This window comes from Haemaphysalis longicornis, unplaced genomic scaffold (genome assembly GCF_048455015.1).
Source record: "Haemaphysalis longicornis isolate Haplotype H1 unplaced genomic scaffold, Haemaphysalis longicornis Haplotype H1 scaffold_2, whole genome shotgun sequence".
Lineage (NCBI taxonomy): Eukaryota > Metazoa > Arthropoda > Arachnida > Ixodida > Ixodidae > Haemaphysalis > Haemaphysalis longicornis.
The window spans coordinates 160,215,803-160,243,271 of record NW_027526295.1 but is presented as its reverse complement, the minus strand read 5'-3'; the positions used below and the strand labels follow the sequence as shown (position 1 = coordinate 160,243,271).

Sequence of the window (27,469 nt, the reverse complement as noted above, 5' to 3'; positions counted from 1 at the left end):
CTAGACATGAGTGGAAATACCATGAGTTGACTGGCAATCTCCCGTGGAGTTCCGCACGGCGAATGAGTGTCTCACCAGAACCTTGTAACCGGAGATCACGAAGCCGTACAATTCAGTGGCCGTACCTGCTGTTTGAGGCTGAAGACGTCGTCCCTGAAGCGGTCCGTCAGGCCTGGCGTCACATTCAGTGCGCGGACGTAGCGGACTACCTCGTCCACCACGTGCTCGGTAAGGGCGGCCATTTGCTCCTGGAGATGCTGCAGGCTCCTGCGACATGGGAAATGCACGACCGTTCACTAATCATTACTACTATTACGCAAGATTCCGTTCACTTGTGGGTACAATCCGGCCACTTGCTTTTCTCACCTAGCGCCCCCTACACGGTCACCTAGAATATTTCTTCTGACGTTTTGAACAACTGCCTAGAGAACCCACCGTTCGGCCTCGCTAGCATAACGAGTAAAACTCCGAATTTGGCGGGAACGGGCTGGGTTTGAGCCTCAGCATTGCGGAGAGATTTTGCAAGACCCGTGATTTATTTCTAATGTGAAGCGTTCTTTGCCGAGTACTCCCGAAGCGAGGACCGTGCCGCCCTACATTTACACGAAAATGCATATTTGGCGGATGTTTCTCCTGTAATCGTTATAGTAGCGTAAATGGAGATAATTGGTCAAACAGAACATTGAAAAACTAAAAAAATAAGAAAATTAAAAAAAATAACGGAAATTGGCAAACCGTGTGGCATTATTGTGAAAAAGCCCTTCATTTCCACAATAATGCAGAATTCACGGAAGTTTAACCTTTAATCGTTATAATAGCGCTAATGAAGATAATCTTTCTAGCATAATTTTGAAAAACCAAAAATAAAAAAATAAAAAATATATGGAAACCGCAAACCGTGTTACGTCCTCCATTTACAAAAAATGTAGATTTGCCGCAAATAGCGCCGGTAAACGTTACAATAGCCTAAACGGAGACAATCGGTCGGACAGGATTTAGAAAACCAAAAATATTTGTTGCAAAGAACTCACACTCAAGACAAGTGGCATAAGAATGCTACGTATTAGTAGACAATTCTCCGAATTTCTGCAGATTTCTTGTTTCGCTGGAAGAAGTTTTTTGACCCAATTCTACGCATTCTTTCCGTAAATAAGCGTGACTTGGTATCTTCTAGGTTCATTTTGGGAGAGGGTGCGGCTCCTCATTTGACTGACTTCCTGCATCTCACCGGAAGTGCCTTGCTTGTATATTTATCTGGAAACGGAACATCGCTACTATTATCAGCCTATTCTTTCCCACTGCAAGAGTTTTAATAAAACCTGCTCTTGGGCTAGTTGGTACATACTGAGTGGGTCTCGTCTGCCCCCGTCCTTGTCTTCTTTGCGCTAAGCCTCCAATTCTGCAAGAGTTTTAATGATGGGAGATATCCGCAGCGAAGCACCCGGCACGTGCTCGCGTGCTGTGGGTACTGGGCACCGTAGTAGGGACTTACCTGAGGCGTGCGTTCCAGTAGACGTACGCGAACGGCTCCGGCAGCATCCGCGACAGGAGCCGCAGGCAGCGCAGGTCGGCCGCATCCTCCGGCGGGTCGTGGTCTTCCCAGCCGACGACCCGCGCCCCGGACAGCTCGACCAGCGGCTCGAACTGGCGCCAGTCCAGGAACAGCGCGTAGCGTATGTACACCCTGCATCCACCCAGAGAGAGTTGCTCACGGTTAATGTTTATCTTGCCCATATTTGACTGATCATAGAAGATCAGGTGGTAAGTTGAAACACAGCTTTGCTTTGCGAGGAAGAAATGGCGACTCCTTGTTTGGACCAGTATGAGTCATCATGATCATCGTCGGCCTGGTTGTGTCCACTGCAGGACTGAGGCCTCTCCCAAAGATTTCCAGCCATTTCTATAGAGTGCTAGCTGAGTCCACCCTTTCCCTCCCAATTTTTGTAGCTCGTCCCTCCATCGAGTCCTTGGCCGACCCCTATCGCGTTTACGGTCTATTTGCAGCCACTACGTTAAACGGATCATCCACCTGTTGTCCCTCATGCGCATGACATCAACCGCCCATGCCCATGTTCTTCGCCTAATTTGAACTACACTGCCTTCCACACCAGTCTGTTCCCTAACGCACGCAGCTGTTTTCTTATCCCTGAGCGTGACCCCTAGCATGTAGGATAGCGAAATAGGCCGTAGCCTGGTTGACATTCCTGCTTTTTCTGTACCTCAAAAAAAAAAAAAAAGAAGTTCCTGCGTTTTTGCAGCCGCCGGGTGAACTTCCCAAGCGTTGTAGTCCCACACAAGGGCCGAGCACCAGGCCGGGGAGTCGCTTGTACCTATTTTACCGGTAGGTGCCCGGCGCCACCAAGGAACACGAATTCACATGGTGCCTTCCACAGCCACGATGGACGCTCAACTCGCAACCGCCTGTGGCACGACATGCCGCTAGACTGTTTCACCCCCGGCAATGGCGCAACGCGGCATGATGGCCGGGGGCCCCCCGCCAGATGGACAAGGGTCAGGGGCCCCTCGCAAGGGTAAAGGCAGCTTTCCAGGCGTGGATTCCCCTTTCAAGGGTCCGCACTCGACCAGGGACGCCTGTACCCGTTAAAGAAACCGGTGGGTGTCCGGTGGTACCAGGATTCGAACCCAGTACCTCCCGCATACGAGGCGAGTGCTGTACCTCTGAGCCATCGCTGCGATCTAAAAGTTACGACCCCTTCCAAGGGGGCATTTCCCAACAAAATCGGGTAACTTCCCAAGCACGAGATCCCCTGTTCAGGGGGTGCTTGTACCAATTTTACTGGCTGGTTGCCAGCGGTACCGCAGTACCTCCCACATTCTCGTACCCCATGGTACAAACCGACGTGGTGTAACGGTTTCCAGTACACTGGATCCCCCGTAGGGGGGGCGCCTGTCCCCATTTTTATTCTGCTGGGTGACCAGCGGGTCCGGAAGAACCTACCACGTCTGCCGCAGTGGTAGTGCGTGTCCAAGCCCTTTATCCCCCGCCGAGACAGGGGACACTTGTACCCTTTGAACTGGTGGGTGCCCAGGAGTCCCAGACCCCGCCCGAAGGGGTTCGAGGGACCTTCCACATGGCCTCCCATGGTTGCTTGTGGTCAATCTCCAAGCGTTTGTTCCACCGTCGAGACAAGCTACGGTACAGGGACGCTTGTACCCTTTAAAGAAACCGGTGGGTATCCGGCGGCCCAGGATACGAACCTGGTACCTCCCGCTTACGAGACGAGTGTTTTACCACTCGACCATCGCCGTCGGTCAAAAGTTACGACCCCTTCCACTGGGGCATTTTCCCGACGAAGTCGGGTAACTTCCCAAGCACTGGATCCCCTGTTCAGGGGGTGCTTGTACCAATTTTTATACTGGTTGGTGCCCAGCGGTACCGAAGTACCTACCACTTTCTTGTAACCCAGTGATACGGTCCGGCGTGGTATTAGGGTTTCCAGGAACCCCCGAGGTAGGCGCCTGTTCCCACTTTCAAACTGGTGGGTGGCCAGCGACTGAAGTCGGGGAGCAGCAGCCTCCCACGTATGCCGCAGTGGTAGAGCGTGTCCAAGCCCTTTATCTCCTGCCGAGGCAGTACAGGGGGCGCTTGTACCCTTTTGACTGGTGGGTGCCCAGCGGCTCCTGACCTCGCCAGAAGGGGTTCGAGGGACCTCCCACATAGCCTTCCACGGCTGCTTGTGGTCAAGCTCCAAGCGTTTGTTCCACCGTAGAGACAAGCTACGGTACCGGGACGCTTATCCGGCGGCCCTAGTGTGGGACTACAACGCTTGGGAAGTTCACCCGGCTTGCACGGGAAATCGCCCCTATGGAAAGGGGCGGCTGCAAAAAAGCAGGAGCTTTTTTTCCTTCCTTCCTTCCTTCCTTCCTTCCTTCCTTCCTTCCTTCCTTCCTTCCTTCCTTCCTTCCTTCCTCCCTCCCTCCCTCCCTCCCTCCTTGCTCCCTCCCTTCCTTCTTTCCTTCTTTCCTTCCTTCCTTCCTTCCTTCCTTCCTTCCTTCCTTCCTTCCTCCCTCCCTCCCTCCCTCCCTCCTTGCTCCCTCCCTCCCTCCCTCCCTCCCTCCCTTCCTTCCTTCCTTCCTTCCTTAGCCCGTTGGACCGATGTAAGTTTTCTTTCAAGTCGCTTAGTCAGACCCCAAGTCCTCTGCTAACCCCTGCGTAGCCCGAAAGTCTAACCAGTGAGTACCGATTTATTAATGTTGCCTTGTACCCTCACTACGACGCAACTATCTCAGCAATCCTGTATTTGAAGTGCCGCAACAGGTGACAATTACGACACGCTGTACAATTACGATACGAGTAGGAACGAAATATTCGGGAAAAACTGGCGGCAAGGCCGGGCCATGGGAGGCTCTGGGAGTGAGATATTAGTTCAAAAATTCGTCGTGTATAGAATGTCCTCGAAATGTTCTTCACTTGTCGTTGAAAGGTATCGCAAGTTTTAATATTTTTCTTCGGATAGCAAAAGCAGGGTGGTGGTTTGAACGATTACCCAACGGCAGCCTTCCCGGACTACGAGGTTCACTGCAGGCCTTCGTAGAGTTGCTGTGTATAAACTCCATATATGCAGGTACTACATACAGCAATTCTGGGGCTTAGAACCCCGCATCACTATATATTGTCGCAGTTTCGAAAGCCTTTGGAAGGTGATATTTGACTACTGACTGCTGAAAAAAGAAAACAATGGCTGTGGTGCAGTGTGGCGCGCGACGTTTCAAAGGCAAATCAACGCCATAACCCCAGCATCGTAATTGTTAAAGATGTTCTTCACGGTTTTGGGGGTCTGATGCCCTTTAGCGTATGCTTTCTATGGAAGTGAGAAGCTATTAGTGTCCAATTTATTGTCTTGGTGTTCCTTTAGTGTCAAGGCGATGGCATGTGCCATCAAATCATGAAAGCTAATGCATCTGTATTAGACTACTTTTCTAATTTTAGCGCTAACGTCAGTGGTAAGCCCAAATAGATTTCGTTTACAGATTAAATTCAGGGGAAACAAAACATAGAACTGTGGTAGACCTGTTCAATTTATGGTAGACTGGTTTAGACACGAAAAAACCAAGTAGGCGCTATGACAGAAATGTTTACTCGTGTCACCCTGCCGTATTCAATGTAACTTTTTTAAGACCCCAACAGCGCAACGTCTGTTATGTTCAGTCAACAATTAAACTCAGCATTGTTTTTCTTTAATATTATCACGACGAGCCCCTGCGAGCACCAGGGGCTTTCAAATCTCTTAATTCGCAGGTAGACTTAAGAACACTTCGTTAGAACACAGTTATCTCTCCTCTTACTTCACCTGTCTCCCTTTCCGTTTTGTATTTTCTCTACCCTTAAATTTAACCAAGCACGACGCCTTCGAAATTTCATGGCAACCGAAATGTGCAAATCAAGAGTTTTGCTGTAAGTCTCCAGACATTTCACGTATGGGAGGCCAACTTAATGACCCCCGTTCAATAAAAAAAACTAGCTTTGGTAACTGACTTAGCTGCATTTCAGCCATGAAAGGCGTTTTTTAATCAAAAAATAACGCTTCAACTAATTAAAAAGCTTTCAAATTTGGCGCTACACGGCGTCAAAAATTTTACGCAACACAGGGAACGCTAAAAATGCAGTTATCATAGTGTTAACTGCACGTTATCATTCAAGTGATCCGATCAAACTGAGCTAGAAGCTTTCCTACAATCGCACAGCCACGTTTCCAAAGTTTTTTTTGGCAATGGCTTAGCTGCGGCACTCGCCAATCGCACAAGATCCTGTGACGTCATATAAACACCGCCACAAAGTGACTGGGGGGCGGACACCGCTAAATCGGTGTTCCATAACATCTCGATTATTTGTTTGAACTTTGCGGCAAAATTTGTATCACTGTTATATGTGCAAAGCAGTCTTTTTAGTGAACAAGACTTTGTCTTCCTGAACGTCCCTTGCCTCTAACGAACCTCAGCGTCAGGTAGTTGTGCAGGTTGGGCGATCCGAACCTCTCGACGATCTTCACGAAGCGACGTTGGAAGGATCCTCCCTTGACGAGCACCTGCGTTTTCGCGCCAACATTCGCCACGCCCCTGAACGCTGTGCGCAGGAAGGTGGTCCAGTTCCAGTGGCGCGAATGGAGCAGCCGGTGCACGGGGAGCAACACGTAGTCGTCCACGCCGGCACGCTGGCCGGACAAATCCACAAGGGCCTCCTCGATCTGCGCGGGGGAACAGAGGCGGCGGCCCTCGGCGTTAAAGGGACACTGAAGTGATATGTAAACATTGCGGGATTACTAGCGCAAATTGTAGTCAGGAGTCCCCAGGCCATGTTTCGACCACTCTAGGCGCGTTTACGCGAATTTATTTAGTAGAAAAACTTATTCGAAAATGCTGTCCTCCTCTCTTTACGCTCGCCCATTTTCTGTGGCGTTTTCGTGTGACGTCAGGAGGGGATGAGCTGGCAATTGGCTGCGCCACGGCTGCGCTACTGCACGGCTCCCCGGCCGACAGAGTCAGTCGGCCCAGCGTTTCGTCCGCCGGCCGCCGGCGGGTCGTCGCAATCAAGGAGGTTAAAAAAAATTGCTTGGTTGCAATTCGTTCGCTTAGTTGAAACGAAGCCAGGACACGTTTGTGAATGGAAGAATGTGCCTTTCTTTACTTGGTTTGTTTGTACACTGTTTGTACACTGTTTGTACACTTGGAGTGTACACTGTACACTCCAAGTCAAGGTCGCTTCACACAGGCGCTGCACAAGCGCACATGCGACGCTTCGCTGACTGGTACGCCAGTAGGAAAATATAAGGCCTCTTGAAGGCGGGAGAAGAGTCAGCGAAGTCAATATAGGTACTAAGGAAATAAAATCAACTGATATTTTTACCGTACAGCGGAAAACTAGGGTGCGGGAAGCACTTTTTTGCGCTGGGCGAACAAGCACAGCGGTCAGCAGCACGACTACGCATCTGCGAACGCTTTTCCGTCTACGAAATGCAATTGCTAGACGTGAGCTACTGTGGAAACTCGGGCGACGCTTACTGCACGATCGCAGTACAACAAATAGTCACCTAAGCTGCTTGAAATGCCAAAACTTAATAAAAGTGTAAAGCGGTTGTACAATATATACCCTATATTAGCAATACCATCGCGTCTCGCTCCGTGGCTCAGTGGTCTGGGGCGCTAGGTATGTCACCGCCAATGTTTTGCAAGTCATGAGTTCGAATCCCCGCGGGTACGTGCTTTTTTTTTTTGTAAGTTAACTTTTTTGTTTTCCGCCGATGTTTTATATATTGAGTTCACCTTTTTTTGGGCCGCAACGTTCATGGCTACACGAACTAGTTCACAAAACGCGCGCAGGCTGGCACTGGCGCGCTAGCGAGTTCTCGTTGGCGTGCTGTTGCCATAAGCACCGACTGCTTGCAGGCAGTGGGCATAGGCCAGAATGAACAGACCCTTGGCCTGGTGCGAACATGCTTTTTACGATACAGGCATGAGGGAGGCAAGCTCCAAATATGGGGGAAAAGCGCATGACATTTGGGCGTCTGCGGGTACGCGGAGGGCGTTCATGCACTGCGTAGGTCTCGGCTAGTGAATGCTACGACTACAAGCCGTCCTGGGAGGCTTATCTTGTGCATTTTACAACCGACAACATGGCAGAAGCGCGGTACGATGATTACTGAGATATTGAGAATGCCAATCCAACAACGCCATTGGTTATGTTTTACAGAACCGAAACCGAAACCGAAACTTGTGTGATTGCTAACCTTGGGCATCGTCCAATCACGGCGCCCCTCCTCCCAACGTCACAGCCTTAGTTGGTGCGGCCGCCGCAAACCGCGCATGGTAGTTTTTCTTCTTTCGCGCTTTGTAAAATAATTACCGATTTGTCAACCAGATAAACGATGAAAAGTGTGCTAATTTGAGCCAGTCTACACAGTGCAACCAAAAACGGGAGCTTGACAAATTCACTTCAGTGTCCCTTTAAAGGGACGAAGCAACACTATTTTTAATTTTTTTCCTAAATACTAAATTCTTTCAAAACTTAGTCAACGAAAACATCCAGTACTTAAACAGGAGGTCGCAAATTGCCTCAACCAAAAATGACTGCTCTATGCCCTTCGGATAACCCAGGAACTTGCTCAATAAAATTTCCTCTTTCCCGGTCTTGGCGTTTTTCGAGCGCTTGAATTACGTCATTGGGGCGATGTAGCGGCTGTTGGCCGGCTGTATTTCAGTTGCAGCAATGAACACATCCAACAGCCACTTCAAAAAAGTCACAAAAAGCAAAGGCAAGGCAAGGGGAAAGGCAAGGCGAAACTGTTGCATGCGACGAACAATTCATGCAGTGCCGCTCCGTGCTGATAGTTTTACGCAATGCTTTCATACGCGATGGGAGTGAAAGCATTTAATGGAAGCGTTGCAGAAAGCTGTTTAGATGATGAACACTCGTTATTGCGAAGGTAAGTGATTGGTCAACATGGTCCTATGAGATGACATGCGCCAACGACAATTGTTGCGATTTGTTTCATCACATGCGAGAAAACAAGACATAAAAAATGGTATTCGAGCCCAAGATACAAACGTGGGAGCCCAGCCCTTTTTTTTTTGTTGTTGTGCCAAAAAATTGCGAAACCTGTCATCGGCAGCTCCACGTTGTAGGCAACGAGTTACCAATCGCCTAACTGATGGACACATGTTGTGAAGAGCTGAACGAAATATCGGCCGCGAAAAGAGCGGCAGCACAGGTTCTCTCGGCGGCTGGGATGATGCCATGATCGCGTGACATCTGTCGTTTTTGGCCCGTACGCCCTACCGTTCCATAACTGACATAGTAAAAAGTCTTTGCTTAGTCTGGAACCGTTAAAAAGTGTGAGTGGCCACGTTTTTTTAATGAAACAAAAGTTGAAAACAGCTGCGCAAGGTGACGCCAGGATAAGGTTTGCAGAAACAGTCGTTTTTTTGTATGCGGATAATGGGTTACTTGTTCAGTACTCGGAGAAAGGGGGTTTCGGGCAGTGTTGTACACGTTCCTCTAAAACAGGAACGAAAGCTCGTTCCTCGCTTCTTCCCAGTTGTAAAACGAGTTCCCGTTACAAGTTCCTTTATTGCGAAAGGAACGCGTTCCAGTTCCACTTCAAACATTGGAACGTGTCGTTACATTAACGTTACATTTCATTTTTTAAATTAAAGTATGGTGTCGGAAAAAACTGGGGCGAAAGAAAGTGTGAAATTTAAAACTCACACCAACCTACGTATATCATACGAATAGGAACACCGCCGGCAGCAGATTATCTGGAGATAAAAAGAATCCAAAGAAGCGCTCCTAGATGGGTGTACCACGCCTCCTCATGTCACGGAGAACCGCACAAACTCCAGATATGTCTGACTGTGAATTTGGTGCTCGTCTATTATGCGTGCAACACATATGGCACTTTCCACTTCGGTCTTGCAAATGCGCAGTAAGGTTACTGCGCCTCATTTGTGCAAATAGAAATTTACATGCAGGAACATAATAAATTTCTTGCATAGGAAAGTGTGTCGAAAGGAACATCAGGCGTTTAATGAATGGTTATTACAATATTGCAGGTTATTTAAAATGCCTTACATTACAGGCCCTGTGCAGGGAATTGAGTAAGGGGGTTACAAAATTAAAGCTGTGTGGATCATACCGCACATATTTGCGAGTAACAAAACACAACAGAACAAGTAATGGCTACAAGGCTCACAATACAAGTTCAAGTCAAGAAAAAGAAGAAAAATAAAAGTCAGCAGTGTAGTCACATATAAAAATAAAATCCACGCGCAAGAATTACAAACTATACCTAGCACAATCAGGGTAGTAAAGTAAACAACCAAAAAGAGAAATAGAAATAGAAATGGTTAGAAATACGCATAACGGAAAAGCACAGGAAATAACGCGGAGAATAATCACGTGCGTAAAAAACATTATCAACGCACAGGTTGAAACCGACCAACTAAAGTAACTCTGAACCCTGGCCGTCCACGTTCTGGCGGCCTCTCTCAAGTATTGTCCATACGGCTCGCGACGAAATTATGCCCAACAATGACGAAATTCCTGTCCTTTGTTAACATGGCACATGCAATTAAAAAGGTCCTGGCACTCCCGTCGACCATTTCCGTCGACCGCGCCGTGGCGAACTGCATGCGTACTTTGTAACTTCGAGCAGTACAGCATCCCGAGACAGTGCGGCGCGCCCAGCCCTATTCATAGCCGGTGACACTTCGAATGTCCTCACAGCGAGCGCAACTCCCCGGTCGGCACCCAACGCCAGACAGTTTCGGACCTTTTCACCCATTTATCCCCTCCCCCACACCTCAAAACCTCATAGCATAGCATAGCAACGCACCCGCGCCTCGCGCGCACTAATGTGGTAATTACCCCTGGCAATATACGGATACGGTGGTTTCACAAGGAACCTGCAGTGCCGCTCGGACTTGACAACCTTTCCCGGGCAGGAAACAATCCTATCGGCCATACGCGCATCCTGTCCTTTCCAGAGAAACGATGAAAGGTGAAAAGCATTCTCGCGGCTGTGCTATTCACCCGTCGAACGCCGCGTAAGCTCCCCCGCCATTAAAGCAAGCACAAGCTGCGGCCCGCTCCGTGGTTATTCTTCTGCCTTTGATTTTCGAGAAAGCAGGTTCCGCTGAAGGGCGCGGGCAAACTGGCGAGCTTGTAGGAAGAGAAACACAGTAGCGACTTGTGGATTTTTGTACTCGAGCCTTGGCATCAAAAACAGCCAAATACCAGCAATGTAACGTTTGCAGAAGGAACGCCGTTCTTGCCGTTCCTTTATAAACCTAACTAGTTACTGTTACAGTTCCACCGACCCTTAATGGAACGGTGGTGTTCTTCCGTTCCTCTAAACAGGAACTAGTTCCAGGAACGCCGTTCCGTACAACACTGGTTTCGGGATCAATGGCTTTCGCGTTGCGCTTATAGTTTAAAGTACAGGACTGGTTTCGGGATCAATGGCTTTCGCGTTGCGCTTATAGTTTAAAGTACAGGAGTGGAGTACAAGGTCTTTGTCGTAACCGATTATTGTTGCATGTATATAGCTCTCACTGCATCGAGGTCTGGTAATACAAATTTGTGGAATAAAACCATACTTAGTTGTCAACAGTTCTGGCGCATTATGTGTCCAGCCGTTCTTTTTTTTTAGATCAACATAGCGAGTTACGACCTAGAGGCATATGTTGTGGGGCAATCATATTACGCCGCCAAGGTGTTTGACTACATGTGATTCGGCAATAAAGTTTGTAAAAATAAGTTCAGGCTGTCCTAAAGGAACAAAGCTGGTCCAAAATGGGAGATACTGCTTTTGTTTAAAAAACAGCTATATCCAGGCCAACGGTCAGGTTAAACTGCCAAGAAAAGAAAACAAGAATTGACACGATATCTTTAAAGTTACATCGTGTGTGCAGGGTTGTTAGACATGACGTCACCTTGTTATGCTATGGCTGGGACTGGGACGTTTACTGTATACATTTTACTTGCACATCGACGAGGGAAAGGCCTTTACCAGAGAGGTATTCGAACTGCTGAACAAGAGAGAGATCGCGGCCCTTTTTTGTCACAAATCAATCAATCGATAATCAATCAATCAATCAATCAATCAATCAATCAATCAATCAATCAATCAATCAATCAATCAATCAATCAATCAATCAATCAATCAATCAATCAATCAATCAATCAATCAATAGCTGTAGAGGAGATAACTAGTGAGTCGCTGCGTCCAATTCGACCCCCTCGCACAATGTAGGCGCCTACAGGTGCGTCCATGGCCACTTTCCCGCGTTGGCCGAATCTCTACGGTGCGGCCGTACACAACCTCAGGTCCACCTGTCACCTAATACGGCGACTGATTTGCCGTCCTGCTAGCGGAATGGTTGATCCTCACCTTGACCAGGTCGTGCATGTCGCGGTGGCCAGCTATGCGTTCCACTGCTGCCATGAACCACTCGTCGTGGACGTCGTGCATGCGCACGAATCCCCGGAAGAGAGGCTCCGGGGGTCCCAGCTGTATGATCCAGCCACCACCACGGGCGGTTCTCTTCGGCCGCGCCGTGGTCATTCTAAACCTTGGCCTGCCACGGTAACCTCCGCGCGAAGTAGGGACGGCTTCGTTTGTGGGCCTTCTGACCACCTTGACTCCCACCAGGGCGGGTATGGCCGAGTAAGCCAGGACCCTGCGAAACGTACGGTAATGCTTTCAGTAAGGGCCCCAATTTGAGACACTAGAAAGCGCTCAGAATCTGTCAGCAATCATACGTCAGTGCACGTATGCTCGGGATGATAAAATGCATCAACCTGACCTTGCAGGGATCGCAGAAAGATAAAGTACTGTTGATTCTAACCTCACCAGCAAATGGTAGGCAGTGGTGTAACGAGTTTCGCCCTTATACTGGTGGCATCTACAGAGACAACGCTGTAGAAAGGCTGGCGCAAGCGCTGAATTTTGCGGCCTTTAGTGTCAAAGGCTATCCTGCAGTACCCTCGTATTTATAAAGAAATAAAGCAAAAATTGGCTGACGATTGCGAAATTTGGGCGCAGCTGTTTTGGTGTTTTGACTTTGCAAAACATATTTTCACGTCAGCCGCCGCAAACGGAGCGGAGCACGGTGCGACTGCCCCGCTAGTCGGGACATCGCGGGAGGCAGGGAGTGGGCTTGGGGCACACTAGCGCCACACACTGACTTCCTCTCATGCAGCGCTTTTTTTCCATATGTAGTATCGGTAGACACCATAGAGTCTCAAACTAATATATACTAGAGAGAAATCTGGCGCTGCAATCGCGGGCCGCCGTGGGCGGCACCATTGCCACTAGCGACGTTCCTCGCCTACTTGGCTCAGCTAGCCATACGGCTTCTTTTTTGTCTCGAAGCTAAAATCAACAATAAAATTACGCCCACCTCCCCTCGCGGGAATCCTGGTGTGACGCGACGCTGAGGGGGGGTTCAAGCGCAAGCGGAGAGCAACCGTCGACCGAAAGGCCGCCGGAGAGGGGCACACCGGTTATATGCGCAGCGCGCCCGAAGGAGAGGAGACCGCGGAAGAGAGAGTACTGCACATGCGCCGGCGCCAGTGTGTCTGCCGCGGCTATGACGCAACACAATCCAACACAATCCACTTTAATCCAATCCAATCCGAATCGAATCCAATCCAAGCCAAGCCATTCGAATCCAATCCAATGCCCCTCGCGAGAGAGGGGCATCGGAGAGGAGAGGGGGTGAGCGGCGGAGAGTGCAGCTCGCACGGCGAGGAGAATGGGGGAGGGGCGGACGACAACAACGCCGACGACGCTGCATGGACAAGGCGAGTGAATGAGATGCAGTCGCATCTAAAAAGGGTAACATTTTTTCTTGTTCATCGTGCAAAAAGGAGCTTCTACATAATCACTGACAAATTAATCTTTTTTGAGGTTCAATTTTATAATAACAAAACAAAGTTGATGAATCCTCTACAGTAATACTGTTGCTTTTTTGCAGCCAGAGCCAACTTTTCAGCCTCTTTATGAGCCATGCCAAGGACACGTGGAACGCGCCATCCCGGTACATGACGGAACGCTCGCAGAAGCGCGGCTCCCCTAGACAGTGGCGCCAGATTTCCGTCTAGTATTAGTAAGAAACTCTATGGTAGACACGCTCGCCGCATGTCACGTCATCGGCGAACGCACGACGGCGCGCAAGTCTGGTGCCATTTCGTAGTGCGTAGCTTTTGCGGAGCACGTCCCGCATGGCACCCGCGGCACTCCGTTTTCCTTCTCACATTTTCGCCATACTCTTCTGCGCTTTCCTCCTAACTCTCTCTTCGGTGTCCTCTTCGTCTTCTCGGTTACATCGAGGGACGATGGTGAGGGATGCCGCGAAACTGCAGGAGCGGCCGCATAAGAGCTGCGCTCTAAAACGACCAGCAAAAGCTCCGTCTAGCGGCACTGCGACGACTACGAACACTGTGGTTTCTAAATGCATAAAAATGCCACTTTTTAAAAGCAGGCTAAACGATAGGAATAACGATAATCCTTTAAGATTACCTCGAAGGGGACGAGCAGCTATAGGTTGCTGCGGAAATATCGCCGCACACAGCTCCCACTTCGTGAGGCAACGAAAGGGATCTGGTCGCCTTCATCACTTTGATTCCTCAAAAGCCGTCAATCGCCTGTTAAAGATTAATAATTAGAGCTGGCCTTTCTTGTTCCCTTGTCATTTCTCCGTGACGGGCTTTGTGACGAACAGTGACGGAAATTATTTCACGCTTTTTCTTTTTGGTTTTTGAAGTGCAAAAATAGTTTTAATTGAGCAGAGGGTGCTATTTACTGTGGAAATATAAAGAGGAAGCAGCGTGAAGAAGCCGCACTCGATCTCTGGGGGTGATGCTGAGACACTCTGATGGCACTGACTCTGGCACTAACAAGATGAGAACAAAATTTTACACGCCTTAAACTTTCTGTCGCTTTTAAAGGAACACTGTAACACTTTCTTCAACTATTTTGCCGTGAAGCAGTATACCTCTAACCAGTCAACGAAATTCTCGTGCCCACGTCAGCAGAAAACTCCCAGGCTACTACTGGCTGCACAAACATCCGAGGCTACAACTGGCTACACCCAGGCTACACAAACTACTGGCACCGCCGGGGATCGAACCTGGGCCCGAAGAGAATCGGAGTGAGAGCCCGTCGTCTTGGCGACTAAGCTACGCCCACACGAGGAACCGGGGAGACAGACGGTGGTTTGGATTCAGTGTCTAGGGAGGGGAGGGCGCTTTTTGGAGGCGACACATGAAACAACAATGAGGGAGAGGCAGTGAGAGAGATGACGCACTAGCCGCTCTAACCCGGCCGTGGCTGACGCTACTGTGTTCGGGGCGCCGCCCCCGCGAAACCCATGGTAATGGCTCGCAGAATCTCTGGTTTCATTCTTTGTAGAGCCACGCGTGGGAATTCAAGTGATGCCGCATGGGTAATTGTTGTGGGTGTCGTTTACAGCTTCGCAGTTCAACCACCTTCACAGCCTGGGTTGGAGAGATTTTTTTTCGAAATCTTTAATGCTTGCAGAACGTAGTCAACCAACACATCCAGTACTTAGATTAGTAGGTCGGAAATTACCTCAGTCAACAATTACTGCTCTATGCACATTCAGTAACTTTAAAACTAGCTCAAAAGGTTTTTCTCTTTTTCCTCCACGCGAATTTCGTCATCGCAGTGATGTAGCAGCTATTGGCCAGGCTTTCCTTCAGTTGCTGCAATGAACGTATTCGATAGCCATTTTGTAAAGAAAGCCACAAAAGCAAAGCAGAAACGGAAGGCATGTGCAGCTTTCCCGCTCATGGCAGTCCTTTCAACAGCGATTACTTTGCCGTTATTTGTCGTAATTGAAAGTTATTTTGCGCTGCTAATATTGGGGGTGAAAACTTGCTTGCGCACAGTTTCAAGTCTTGCACGTTTTGCGGCTAGGTTCCTGAGCCATGGAAACTATCCCATAGAAATGCATGGGGAGTAAGATTTGACAGCGAATGGCACATAAAATATTCAGACTCCTGGAAAGTTCTTCTATTGTTTTCATCTCCACGTTGACTTCTTGCTTTGTGCCAAATATCACTGTCCTGAAGTGGTTTCCCTAGGTTCCTGAGAGGTCGGAATTTTGAGCGAGAAAGCTAGGTACGAAAGCGTATCCGCTGCGACGAGCAAATCGCGCAGTGCCGCTCCATGCTGGCGAGAACTATAGCTCTCGCAGTGCTTCCAGACGCGAAGGAAAGAGCGAAAGCGGTTATCGGATATGTTGCAGTACTTTCAAGAAAAATATTTGCCTCGACTACAGGGGCGGGATTCTGAGTTTTGGCCCTTTCCCGTTCATATCAAAGTGTCAATTTAGAGCGAGCGCGGATTGGCTGAAAGCAGACGACAGGATGTGACGCAAAAAAAAGCAAGGCAAGGGCGTTGGCTTCTGTGCATGTAAAAAGACACAATTTTAATGGACATGTTCGGAATGGACACAACACAGAATTGCGCGTGAGGTGACTGCCCTTCCCGTAGCACAAAAATCTGCACAGATTTAAGGAATTGTCTACTAATGCGCAGCATTCTTATGCCGCTCGTCTAGAGTGTCAGCTCTTCACAGCAAGATTTGGCTATGAGTAAGCCAAGAACGTAGTTGTTTTATTGTTTCTAAGTTTTATTTGTTTATTTTTTCCGATTATGCGAATTTATAAGATAATAGCGTTGAAGTACTTTTACTCCTCCAATTACAGTAACCCTAACCCCTCGTTATAACGAAGTTAGCGGGATGGCGAAAAAATTCGTTATAAGCGGTACTTCGATATAATGACCACCTGAGAAAAGCTAAGGCAGTTGAGCTTTAATTGCGCCACAACTGTGAGGAATCAAAACAAAATGTATTCAGTGAAGCAAAACTCTATTCAGTTGCAAAAAAATGCAGTGAACTTCGGCTGGAGAAGCTTAGCAGGAGCAGTGACGCCGAAACTGGTAGCACGATGGCGAGAAGTTGACATGAAGGTGAGCGAGAGCAGTGACTCTCGTCCTGAACGCCTCGCAGGAGGGAGAGCGAACGAGGGGAAGTCAGTGGTGCAGGCGTCGCAGAACGCTTCGAGAGTTTCGCGCTGGAAAGCGTCGGAAATGCCGTGGCTCGAGTGCTTTTTCTTTAGCTCAAAAAACGATTATCCGCTCATTGTGGGTACACAATGCAATCATGAAAATTTACCGGTTTTGCACAAGGGGCTTTGCGTGATCACTGGGCAATTTTTTTCCCGAGGTGTGCAGCTGTGACGTTTGCAAAACAAGAATTTTTCGGCGCCCCGTTGTCGACGACACTGCTAATTCTACGGTTCGAGTGCCGGTGTTCGCGCACCGTCGCGTCAACGCAATTGACGAATGTGTGGGGATAAAATTTAATGACCCTAGCACGCATATGGGCCGTTTGTCTAAAGCCGCATTGCGCGAATCGAGCATGACTGGCTCGAGAAAATCGCCGGGGAAACACCAGCTTCCGTTGACTCGCCTTGTTGAAAGCCTGGCTCCCCGCTGAGTCGCCGCCGCTCGGCCACGCCTCCGCTCACCACTTCGCTCTAAGCGGGTCAAGCTCTTCGTGCGCTTCGAGTAATGCAGCCTAAAATGCATGCGTTTGGCTTGGGACCAGAAGAAATTTCGAATAAAGCGATATTTCGAGTAAAGCGATTTTGTTATAACGAGGAATTATTGTATGTACTTTTCCGCAAAATCAAGGCAAAGTGCTGGGTTGATCCATTTTCGCTATTTTTTATTTGCATTTGGAACGTCCTTCTGTGGGTTTTGTTTAGTCTTTGCTGTTTTGGACGAAATGTATAAGATGCATATTTTTTATTTCGTTGGATAATTTTTTAGAAAATATATTTTTTCTGTTTTTTTTTTCAATATCCTGTTCTACCAATTATGTCCATTAACGCTACTGTAACGATTACAGGTGTTACTTCCGCAAATCCTGCATTTTGTGTGAATGCACGGCGTTACGCGCGGTCGTGGCTGTAGGGGGTACTCGGCAAAGAATGCAGCGCGTTAAAATGTTCAGCGCGCGTAGATGTGCAGGCGTTGCTCACGTGGCCGCAGTTGTGGCGATGTCTCTCGCGCGAGCGGCGGCTCCGAAGGGGAATCCCGCCAGACCGTGGCTGGCCAGAATGGTGTGCAGCACGTCGTGCGAGTGCGGCTCACCGCTCCTGTTGCGGCAAGCCTGCCACAGCCTGAGCGGCCACCGCAGGGAGCCGTCGTCAGTGCCCGCCCGGAGCTCGACGAGCAGCTCGCGCTCCAGCTGGCGAAGGCGCTCGGTGCGCTGCGAGACCATCGCCTCCCCTGCGGGCACGCGAAGAGGAGATTCCGAGTATTGCGACTGATTTCTAAAAGCAGTTTTAACACAAAAGTATTAAATTATCCATTAAAATCTTTCTCATTACACGATGCGTGTTGTGGTATTTTCTTTCGTTCGCATTCCTGATCGCTGCAAAGCTGATCGGAAGCTGCCTGCTCCTACGGGAGGTATACGTAGACGCGTCGGCTACCCATCCCGAAGTAGCGTACGGCCGGTGTTTGCCATTGCCGCCTTGACACTGCTCCGCCTTCACGGCTACGAACGGCGATCGCAACTTCTCGCTGTTGTCTCTTGATCTTTGCTTCACGCCGCAGCTCGCAGCGCGCGCGCTCGGAGATAAGACCAGGCACACACTGTCCCCTTAGTTTTTACTCCTTCCAAACCTGGTTTTCTGCGTACACAGGACCACCGGATTTACCTTTCGCCTAGCCATATAGAGCGTCGCTTTAAAAGAGGGCGTGTCCGTCGGCGTTGGCGCCTGGGACAACAACTTAACAACAACTTATCTTTGGAACTGAACAACTTGTCTTTGGAGATTTTCATACCACGACACGCTCCACAGCTCGAAGCGTTGCGTAGCACGCGATATCGTACCGCAACTCGACGGTAGCGAAAGAAGGTGCCCGTCCAAACCACTACACCAGGGAGCGGAAGAACGCAGCCGAGCAAGCGAACGGACAGGCAACAAAATTTACCACCGTCGTCAACTCTCCCAACGTATGGCAGGCCGGCAGGCAGGCAGGCAGGAAGAGGCCCAAATTTTCGCGTTTAAGTAGCCAAAGAAGGACTATTGTATTTAAAATTGGGCTGACCTAACCTTGCGAGGGGTCCCGCTGACCGCTACATCGCAGACGCCATGTCTTAAACGGGAGTTAGGCCTCGCGTCCACTTAGCTGACGCTACATCTTCGTCGGCTCCCCGAACAACTTTGGTTTATATACATGCTCACTTAAGCTTCAATTCGGCTGCACCAGCGCAATACATTACGCTGGTGATGTCGGGTGGACCTGGCCTGGTGTGTGCAGGCACCATCACCGAAAGGAATTGGTCCTTGTTTTTCGATGGCGTGGAACGAATGACGCTTTTTAGGGGCGAAGCACCTTGCGGGCTGGGGCTGTCAGCGTCTCATGCCGTCGTCATTTCATGTCGTCGCAGTATTGTGTAGTCAGGGTAAAGAAAATACGGGGACACTCGTTTTCCAACGCCTCGAGCTAGAACGCTTTGTGCTTCAAAGACACGAAACTTGGAGCAAAGCTGTATACCTCAACCCCTCAACGGTTTCATGTCCGTGAGTAACAACCCCAAGGAGCCAAAGATACACTTAAACATTGCATGCTTCACCCTTCCAGAGGTTTCACGTTAGTGGAGATGGCCGGGGATTTTTACCCGTTTTGTCCGAACAGGGCTCGCATTGGAAGAAAAGGCAGCGGTGCTGACAGTTTATAGGAGAACCCTAGTTAGGTATTACAACTTCAATTCTACTCGCCGAGCGCAGGCACGTGTTTCCTGAGCCACTTGTTGCAAACGTGCTGGTAGAAGTCGTCGCACGGTTGCACGCTAAAATCAAGCGAGGCCCGCAGTTCGGGGGTCATCTCCACGCAACCCGGCCCTTCGCAGACTTTGGGAGTCCCCGTTCGTCCCGCCGTCCACAGCTCGCGGGCCGACTCGGTCGCAGTTGTTTCAACTACACCTGCACGTGGCGCCAAAAAGAAGCCCAGCATGACGCAATTATGCTGCTCGTGCGGAAGAACAACGGCTTCATTAAAAGTAGGACACAATATGAATGTCTCTTCAGTGTCCGCTGATTATATTGTTTATAAATTTGATAATACTGCAACCGCTATGGGGTTGTAGCAGGAGTGAGGAGTAGGTACAAAATATCGGTACGAAAATCGATATTCAGCAATTTATGCGTGAGAACAAAGCAAACAATTTGGCTCACCAGCAAATTAGAGAACATGAGCCAAAAGTGAACATGAACATGAGAGAACATGAGCCATGAGAAGTGAACATGAGAAGTGAACATGAGAGAACATGAGCCAAAAGTAAACATTTGAAGAATAAGAAAACAAGACAAAGACAACACGCACATGTTCACATGTCAGCAGAATATGCGCAATTCACCGTGTTTACGTACATATGTATACGTACCGAAAACTAAAATACCGTGACCACAAGCAAAGGCTCATCAAATAACACACCCCTATACAGATATGCGAAAGTGCGCAAAATAGGCTATCACGTTTAGTAAAGGAGGAATCAGTTCTTTTCAATTGCTGCCAAACATTTATTTGGTAGAAGCGAACGCACGCTTCCTGGCAATGAATTTTATGGTTCTATTGTGTGAAGGAAAAAAAAACTAAATTTTAACGTGTTGATATGTGTGTGACAAGGGGAAACGTCAAATATGTGGACATGGATGAACCCGGGCACTTGAGAGAGCGTGGGTAAATTGCTCTTTTGATAAGACATGGTTCTTTTTGTTATATAACAAATCTCATACTACGGCAATGCAATGTCTGATTATTTGGAGGCACTTTGTTCAAATTTAACATGGTCTATTGAGTAATCGCCATTTGAACATTATGGCTTCGTGGTACAGTCTAGTCCACTTATAACAATATCCAAGTGCCAAGAAAATCCCATCGTTATAACCGGTAATCGTTATAAGCGGGTCGAGAAAAAAAAAGCCACAAGAGAGATCAAAACATTTTATTAGCATGCAAGTGAGGTAGTGCAACTACTCGTTTGCAGAAAAGCCATAATCAGTCAGCTTTGACTGCTTCACGCGAAGCTGACGCACATCTTTTTCGAGAGCATCTAATTGCTCCACATAGCTGAGCGGGAGGTCCTTCGCGAAAATGAAGTCCCGTAGGGACTGTATCATTCGTTGGGCCTCGTGCGATGACGGTACCTGGGTAGGCTGCTCAGCCGCGTCGTCGTCGTCGTCGCTCTCACCGCTGTCCGCTGCACCACGCACACTCGCAACGATCGCCTCGTCACTGAGGCACTCGGACGTTTCCACACCATCGTCGGCATGGAGAAAATCGTCGAGACCCGACGCGTCTTCGTGAAGCGCCGACCATAACTGTGGCACCCCTTCATCGTCGGGTGCTTCCGTGGCCTCCCCTGGAATCGCTTCCTCCTCGCCTGCTTCCTCCTCGTGACGTCGCCGAACGAAGCCAGCCTGCCGAAAGCAGTTTCGCACCGTGGAGGTGCGAACTCCACACCACGCTCCGAAGACAAACTGCGTGGCCATGAGCAGTGTTATCTTCACGTCAGGTTCCTGGCTTCCCCGTGCGGCGTTGTCCACGTTCGCGTGCTGTCGGCGCCGAGTGCCGGCGCCAGCGCCGGCGGCAGCTCGCATTTTCGGCGCGCGCGGTAAGCGGATTCAATCGCTATATCCGATATCGCGGCTCGGGAGCATCGTAGCATTTTACCATAGAAAGCATACAAAATTGGACGGTGCAATAGTTGTCCATCGTTATATCCGATATATTGTTATAAGCGGTATCGTTATAAGTGCATTCGACTGTATACCTTTCGATTCATACCGTAAATGCCTAGGTTTGAGACCCCTAAATTCTCTTTTTTAAGTAGACCGCTTTTTGTGTCAAAAGGCTTTTCAATACTTGCACCAATTTTTTCGTTAATAACATTGTTTGGGTATGCCTTAGATTGATAAACAATGTCAACCACTTGCTAAATGATCTTAATACCTGGAGCGCGGTAAACTCTCTTACAATAAACACAGCTAAAACGAAGGCAGTTTTGTTTCGACCGCGACAGAAGGGCTTTCGGGATGAAGTTAATCTCAAACTCGGACCAAGGGCTATAGAAGTTGTGCCTTTATTAAAAATCTAGGTCACTCTTTGAAGAACACATGTCCTAGAACAATCATGTAAGAGCTGTCCTAAATAAGCTTGGCAGAATAGTCAGAATTTTTTATCTAGGCTACGATTCTTTCCCCCACAAAGCAAAGAATAAAATTTATAAATCTCTTTTTTATCGAAACTTAGCTATTGTAACGTGGTGGGGGGAACAACGACAAAAACGAACATCACAAAGTTAGACATGACTCGAAAGAAAGCAGTACGCATGATAGCAAATGTTTCCTATGACGCTCACACAGAGCCTATCTACCGGCATTGAAACCTGAATTCTGTACACGAATTTTACAACACGATTCTTCTGAAGCGATATCATAAGGGTGTAAAATATAATGATGCCTTTTCGACCCAGTTGCCCCACCTTATATTTAAGGAAAACGTGCGTGACTTACGTGTTAATGAGCTGTGGGAAATTCCACGAGCACGGATGAACTATGGTCGCCAGATGCTGCCTTATCAATTGCCTGTTTTACTGAACACCGCCTCGGTTTGTTAGTGTCCAAATGATGTGACACATGAGTTTACTGCCTGCATTGTCGCTCTGATATTTTTCTCGGTGCCCAAGTGATTTGTGTATTTTTTTTTCTTTTTCTGTATTTCAGTGCAACGTATTCTTGCGTTTGGGAAAGAGCTAACTTTTTGGGCCTGTGTTTTCTCTGCGTTTTCCCCGTGCTATAGCGTTATCGCGTTTTTGCTTTGGTGAAATTGTGGCTTCCTTTTTATGTTTTTTTTTTCCTGTTTGATTTCGATGCACAGATAGAACTTGAAGACTGTAAACAATTTTTACCTGCACAATTGATTTTTTTAACACATGCTGCTATATGTCCGAATTTATTGACTATGCTATTGTTGAAGGGGCGCAGTCCTTGTAAAGCCATAGTGGATTTTTGTCTGTGTTCCCTTCAGTGTCATTTCGATACTGGAAATAAATAATTTGATTTGATTGATTTGATTGATGCAGGGGCAGTGTGTGGTCTAGCACCGTGTTTATTCGATACTCTCAGCAGCGCAGCAAGAGCCAATTCTGCAGGGTTGACGACATGGAAAGTCGCCACCCGGACACGTGCAGTGCTATTGAAGGTTTGCTCACAGTAACACAGTTAGTTCCACATAGGAACACAGAAATTCTAGAGCAAAGCTCACTAAGAATTTATTTCCCTCCATGAGGGAACAAGAACATCTATTAGAGTCTACCGGATTTTTCATAAAGCAGTAAAATCTATACAGAATTTAAAAAAAAAGCTTCATTGTAGAGAAGTAACCGATGTGCCATACGTATACTTTCGCAAGCGTCAAATGTGATAAAAAGCGGAGCTGGGAGACTCCGTTGAATTAGAATCAAGAGTTCGCCTGTCATTTCTAATTGGAATATTGTCTCGTTCCTTCGTTGTCTTTCGCTGGGGCTGACGTCGCCTAGGATGGACCCCACGGAAGTGCTTTCTTAATTTAAAGAAGTTGGTGGCCAACGTGAATATTTAAACCTTTGTTTTGGTATTATCCCAAAATTTCACCAATACAATCCCTTGTCGTATACACAAGACACAGCCGCTAGGAACACACCAACCGTAGAGTCACAGCAATGACAACTAGTTAAGAGACACATAAAAAAAACGCTCGGCAAAAGAATCATTCTGGTAGCAGCGGACTAAAGGTAACCAATATTCTTTTCACTGTGTCTCCATATTCGAGGTTTTCAAAAAAGCTTGCTCAGTACCTTCAAATTTTCTTCACAACGCGGTATCATTCGCGAACGAGTGGTGCATTGCATATTGCGAGGCTAGGCTCGGGTTGCAGTCGTCTTTGCCACACTGTTAACAAAATACATGCGAGAGAGAGAGAGAGAGAGAGAGAGAGAGAGAGAGAGAGAGAGAGAGAGAGAGAGAGAGAGAGAGAGAGAGAGAGAGAGAGAGAGAGAGAGAGAGAGAGAGAGAACAACTTTATTTTGTGCCCGGTTGGAAAAGAAAGAGGTTGGAGATCCTCCTCGATCCTCTTCCCCTTCTAGGCGGCAGCCAGGAGTCCTTGGACCCCGGTGGCGTCTTCAGCCATCCGGACGAGTTCGACTTGCACTTCGGGATCGGAGCTTAGCAGCGCGGTGTACCACTGCTCCACTGTTCTAATGTCTAAGAAAGGGCGTCCTTTCTACTGTACCTGTTTACTCTTGATGGGACAAGACCAAACCATGTGAAATGTTTTAACACGAAACTGTTTTATGCCTGGATACACGAAGGTTTCACTGACGTCATATCCGTCACGGAAATGACGCCAATACAACAAAGCAAGCGGCCTGTAACGGGTACACCCCTGCACACAGGGTCTTCTTGCGGGGAAGCAACCCTTAGTACTAAAGAGAGCGTTATACTTAGGGTTGTTCGTTTTCGGGTTTTATATTTGAACACGGAAGTGTTTAATGCTGGTATACGCCAACATTTCACTGACGTCATATCCGTCACGGAAATGACGCCAGTACACCTTTGCGGAAGCGACCCGCCAGCAGGACGTCAATGGCCAAGCCCATCCACAAGACAGCCGCCCACCCGCAAATCATGCTCATTTCGTTGCATATTTCGCTGCACGTTTCACTTTCGTGCTTTACCGATTCCTGTGACAGAGGAATCAACCACAGTTTTTCCAGAACTACTAGAGGCAGCGAAAGTACGGGCCGTTAATAGCGTTATGAAGACAAAATAGAACTTCGTTCAATTTGAAAGAACTATCTTTTGGTAACTCATCAGCTCTATTCCAGCGCACGAAAGGCGTTTTTTAGCCCAAAAAAACGCCCGAAATAAGGAAAAGCTTTCAAATTTGGGGCTACAGTGACGTAATATGGGCAGGAGGGGCGAATATGGGCAAGCACTTTACACATAGTTGTCAGTGCGTTAACTGCAGGTTAGCGTTCAAGTAATACAAACAAACGGAACTAAATGCGTCACTGCAATCGCCAAGCTTCTTGACGGTGGCTTAGGTCGAAGGCCGCAAATCGCGCAAACGAGGTTCTATGACGTCATAGATAAATCGCCGGAAAGTTATCGGGGAGTCGCCACTGCGTCATCTGTTTTCTTTAATATGTCAATGGTTTGTTTGTCTTTTGCGATAAAATTGGTTTCATTGTTATCGGGACAAACTAGTCGTACTAATGAAGCAAACTGCGTCATCTGTTTGTTTTTTAATATCTCGATTATCTGCTTGTCGTTTGCGATAAAATTGGTGTCACTGTTATCGGGACAAACTAGTCTTACCAATGAAGCAAACTTGTATTTTGTCTTCGTGGAAATTTTAACATTGAAGCGCCGTCGGTAGCTCGAGTGCCGGTACATACATACCTTGGAAAAGCACTTCAAGAACTTGTCAGCATGCGCATTTGTATGGGTATACTCACTGGCGTTCTCTTCCGGACGAAAGGAAATGGTCGACATGGGTAAGTTGGGAAGTTTCTTCTGCGGCCCCTCGAGAGCGGCGGCGAGTGCAGACTTGAAGGAGCCATTGGGAGCGACCGCAGAAGAGTTGGATCTCCATCGGCGAATGATGTGCAAGGACGTGCCGAAATCGAAGACGAAAAACAGCACGAGCACTAGGACCACCACGGCTATAAACGCCAGTAGGATGAGGAAGTCGTAGTCGCCCGAGCGGTATATGTTGTGCGAGGCGCACGCTGGCCGGCGGTCTACTAGGCGGTTGATGAGCTCGTCGCGAGGAGTACTCCGCCGAGCCATTGCACGTCGTTCAGGCCTCCTTCCCTTTCTTCTCCTTCTTCTTATTCATCTTATGGCTAGGGTAAGGGCGCATACCCACTGAGGGGGATTTGCCAAAGCTTAAAAATAGTGTAATGAGTTAATAATGAGTGCTTTTGCGTGGTAAAACAATGGCTGGTAGAAGATATATACTCTGCACCTGCAGAGTGTTTAAAGGATAGCACGGATCAGCGCATAACCTTCCGGTGGTTGCGATAAATTCATAGAAAAGGGGTTAAATTTCTTTTTTATAGCAAAGCTTTCTAGCTCTACTAGCCAACGGTTCTTTCGTGGCGTGCGGGACAACATACTCCCAACGCGGAGGAAACAGCGGCGGGTGTACCTAAGGGGGGGAGGGGGAGGGGGGGGGAGTAGAGGGTTTCACTCACGGAGCACACTGTAGATGGTACGGCCAATTTACCCAGCGTTCCCCGCGTGGAAGTGCCTGCTCACCGGCGGCGGCGTCGGCGCTACGGCTTTGTCGTCTGCTTTAGCGACGGTTGTTTTGGGCCTGTTTTGGCGCAGCTTCGCGTCCATTGCGCGCTGCCTTTGCACGGTTTGATTAACTTGTTCGACAGCACCTCCAGGGTAACCGGCACCCGACGGAATTAAGTGGTCGTAAGGCAAACATAAGTTAAGGATTCGTTTGCAAGGCGGGGAAACAAAATGTAGAAACCACATACAGACATCTGGCCACTAGAGAAACGTTACCTTTTGCGCACTGCTTGCCACGCATGGGACACCGTTTTCTATATTGGTGAATATGAATTCCGTTGTGTTTTAAGAGGTATTACAAAAGGCGAAAGTAGCAACTGGTTCTGATAAATAGCGATTATAGAAGTTCCCTCAGCTTTCTCGCAATTCTCAATCTTGCTAAACAAACTAGTTTAAGTCGGTATAAATGGGAATCACTAAGCTCACATGACGAATTGTTTTTGTGTCTGCGCTTGTGTCGCACGGTGGTGTAGCCTCAAGCTAGCACGTCAGGATGGCTAGATTCCGCTGTACAATTCAAAAGTCTCTCCTCTCCGTTTTCTTTCAGGACTCGCGGCCGGGCTACAGCGGCGGCGTCCGCCGCTCTAGCCCGGCCGTGGCCGCCGCTGCTGCGGCGTTCGGAACTCAGCCCCCGCGAATTCCAGGTAGCGGCTGGCAGATTCTCTGGGCGTACTCTTTGTAGATCCACGTGTGTGAATTCAAGTGACGTCGTACGGGCAATTGTTGTGAGTGTCGTTTACAGCTTTGCTTTCCAACCACCTTCACAGCGTGGATTGGAGCCAATTATTTTTTCTTCACCTGGGGCAGCTAGCGCCTAATAAAAGAAGTACGGAAGTTTTTAATTTAAGGCCACGGCGTTCTAACGAGGCACTCAGGTAAATTTTCCCTTGCTCTGAGAAGCAGCGGGAACTTTGATGATGATGATGATGATGATGATGATGATGATGATGATGATGATGATGATGATGATGATGATGATACCCTCAAAGTTTTTGGCATGTACTCACAAGGGGAGATTGTCCAGGACTGACTCAATTGCTGAAATTCGCGAGGACCTCTAAATACTAATTTATTACCAGAAAGAACGAGGCCATAAAATGAAACTTCGTTATGATTAAAACACAAATTTACCCATTAATTGTTACCCTTCAGCAATTCAAGCTACCTGAAGCAGAAAAAAAAAGGTTGAATACAATTGTATATATCCCTTTTTGCATACCCAAAATTTATTGCGCCAATAGATAATATAAGGGAAACCAATAACGTCAACCCCAAACGCTCAATTGGATCCTCCAAAAGCAGCTGTCTAGCTGCCGAGAAGCAGCGACAGGCGAGAACAAAATGTTCGATTAACCATTCGTGCCTGCAAGGAGCTTCTTCTTCTTTCCGTTCCTCAGGCAGGTGGAAATGAAAAACTTTATTATAGTCGTCTTTGTTACGACGGAGTCACTGCTTGGGAGTGGCCTCGTCCCTTCAGACGGCGGTCAGGAACCCATG

General features: G+C 48.2%; 1 protein-coding gene across 1 annotated transcript; it reads right to left on the bottom strand.

Moving 5' to 3' along the window:
* Nucleotides 1-95: 95 nt before the first annotated feature.
* Nucleotides 96-25,459, bottom strand: LOC144168394 (neprilysin-1-like). The gene is made up of 7 exons (XM_077697392.1): nt 25,126-25,459; nt 19,346-19,549; nt 17,594-17,843; nt 11,907-12,195; nt 5,956-6,206; nt 1,493-1,684; nt 96-267 (listed from the first exon to the last, which is right to left on the bottom strand). Exons 1-7 carry the CDS (start codon nt 25,457-25,459, stop codon nt 96-98), a joined length of 1,692 nt encoding a protein of 563 aa, XP_077553518.1.
* Between the last annotated feature and the right edge of the window lie 2,010 nt (nt 25,460-27,469).

Bases quoted from the DNA above. Each gene is read 5' to 3' on its own strand.
- LOC144168394 (XM_077697392.1), bottom strand. From the start codon at position 25,459: ATGGCTCGGCGGAGTACTCCTCGCGACGAGCTCATCAACCGCCTAGTA. The intron at 12,196-17,593 runs GTGAGCAACGCC...TACGTTTCGCAG, and splicing joins ATCGCCACAACTGCGGCCAC to GGTCCTGGCTTACTCGGCCA. The intron at 6,207-11,906 runs GTGAGGATCAAC...TCCCCCGCGCAG, and splicing joins ACATGCACGACCTGGTCAAG to ATCGAGGAGGCCCTTGTGGA.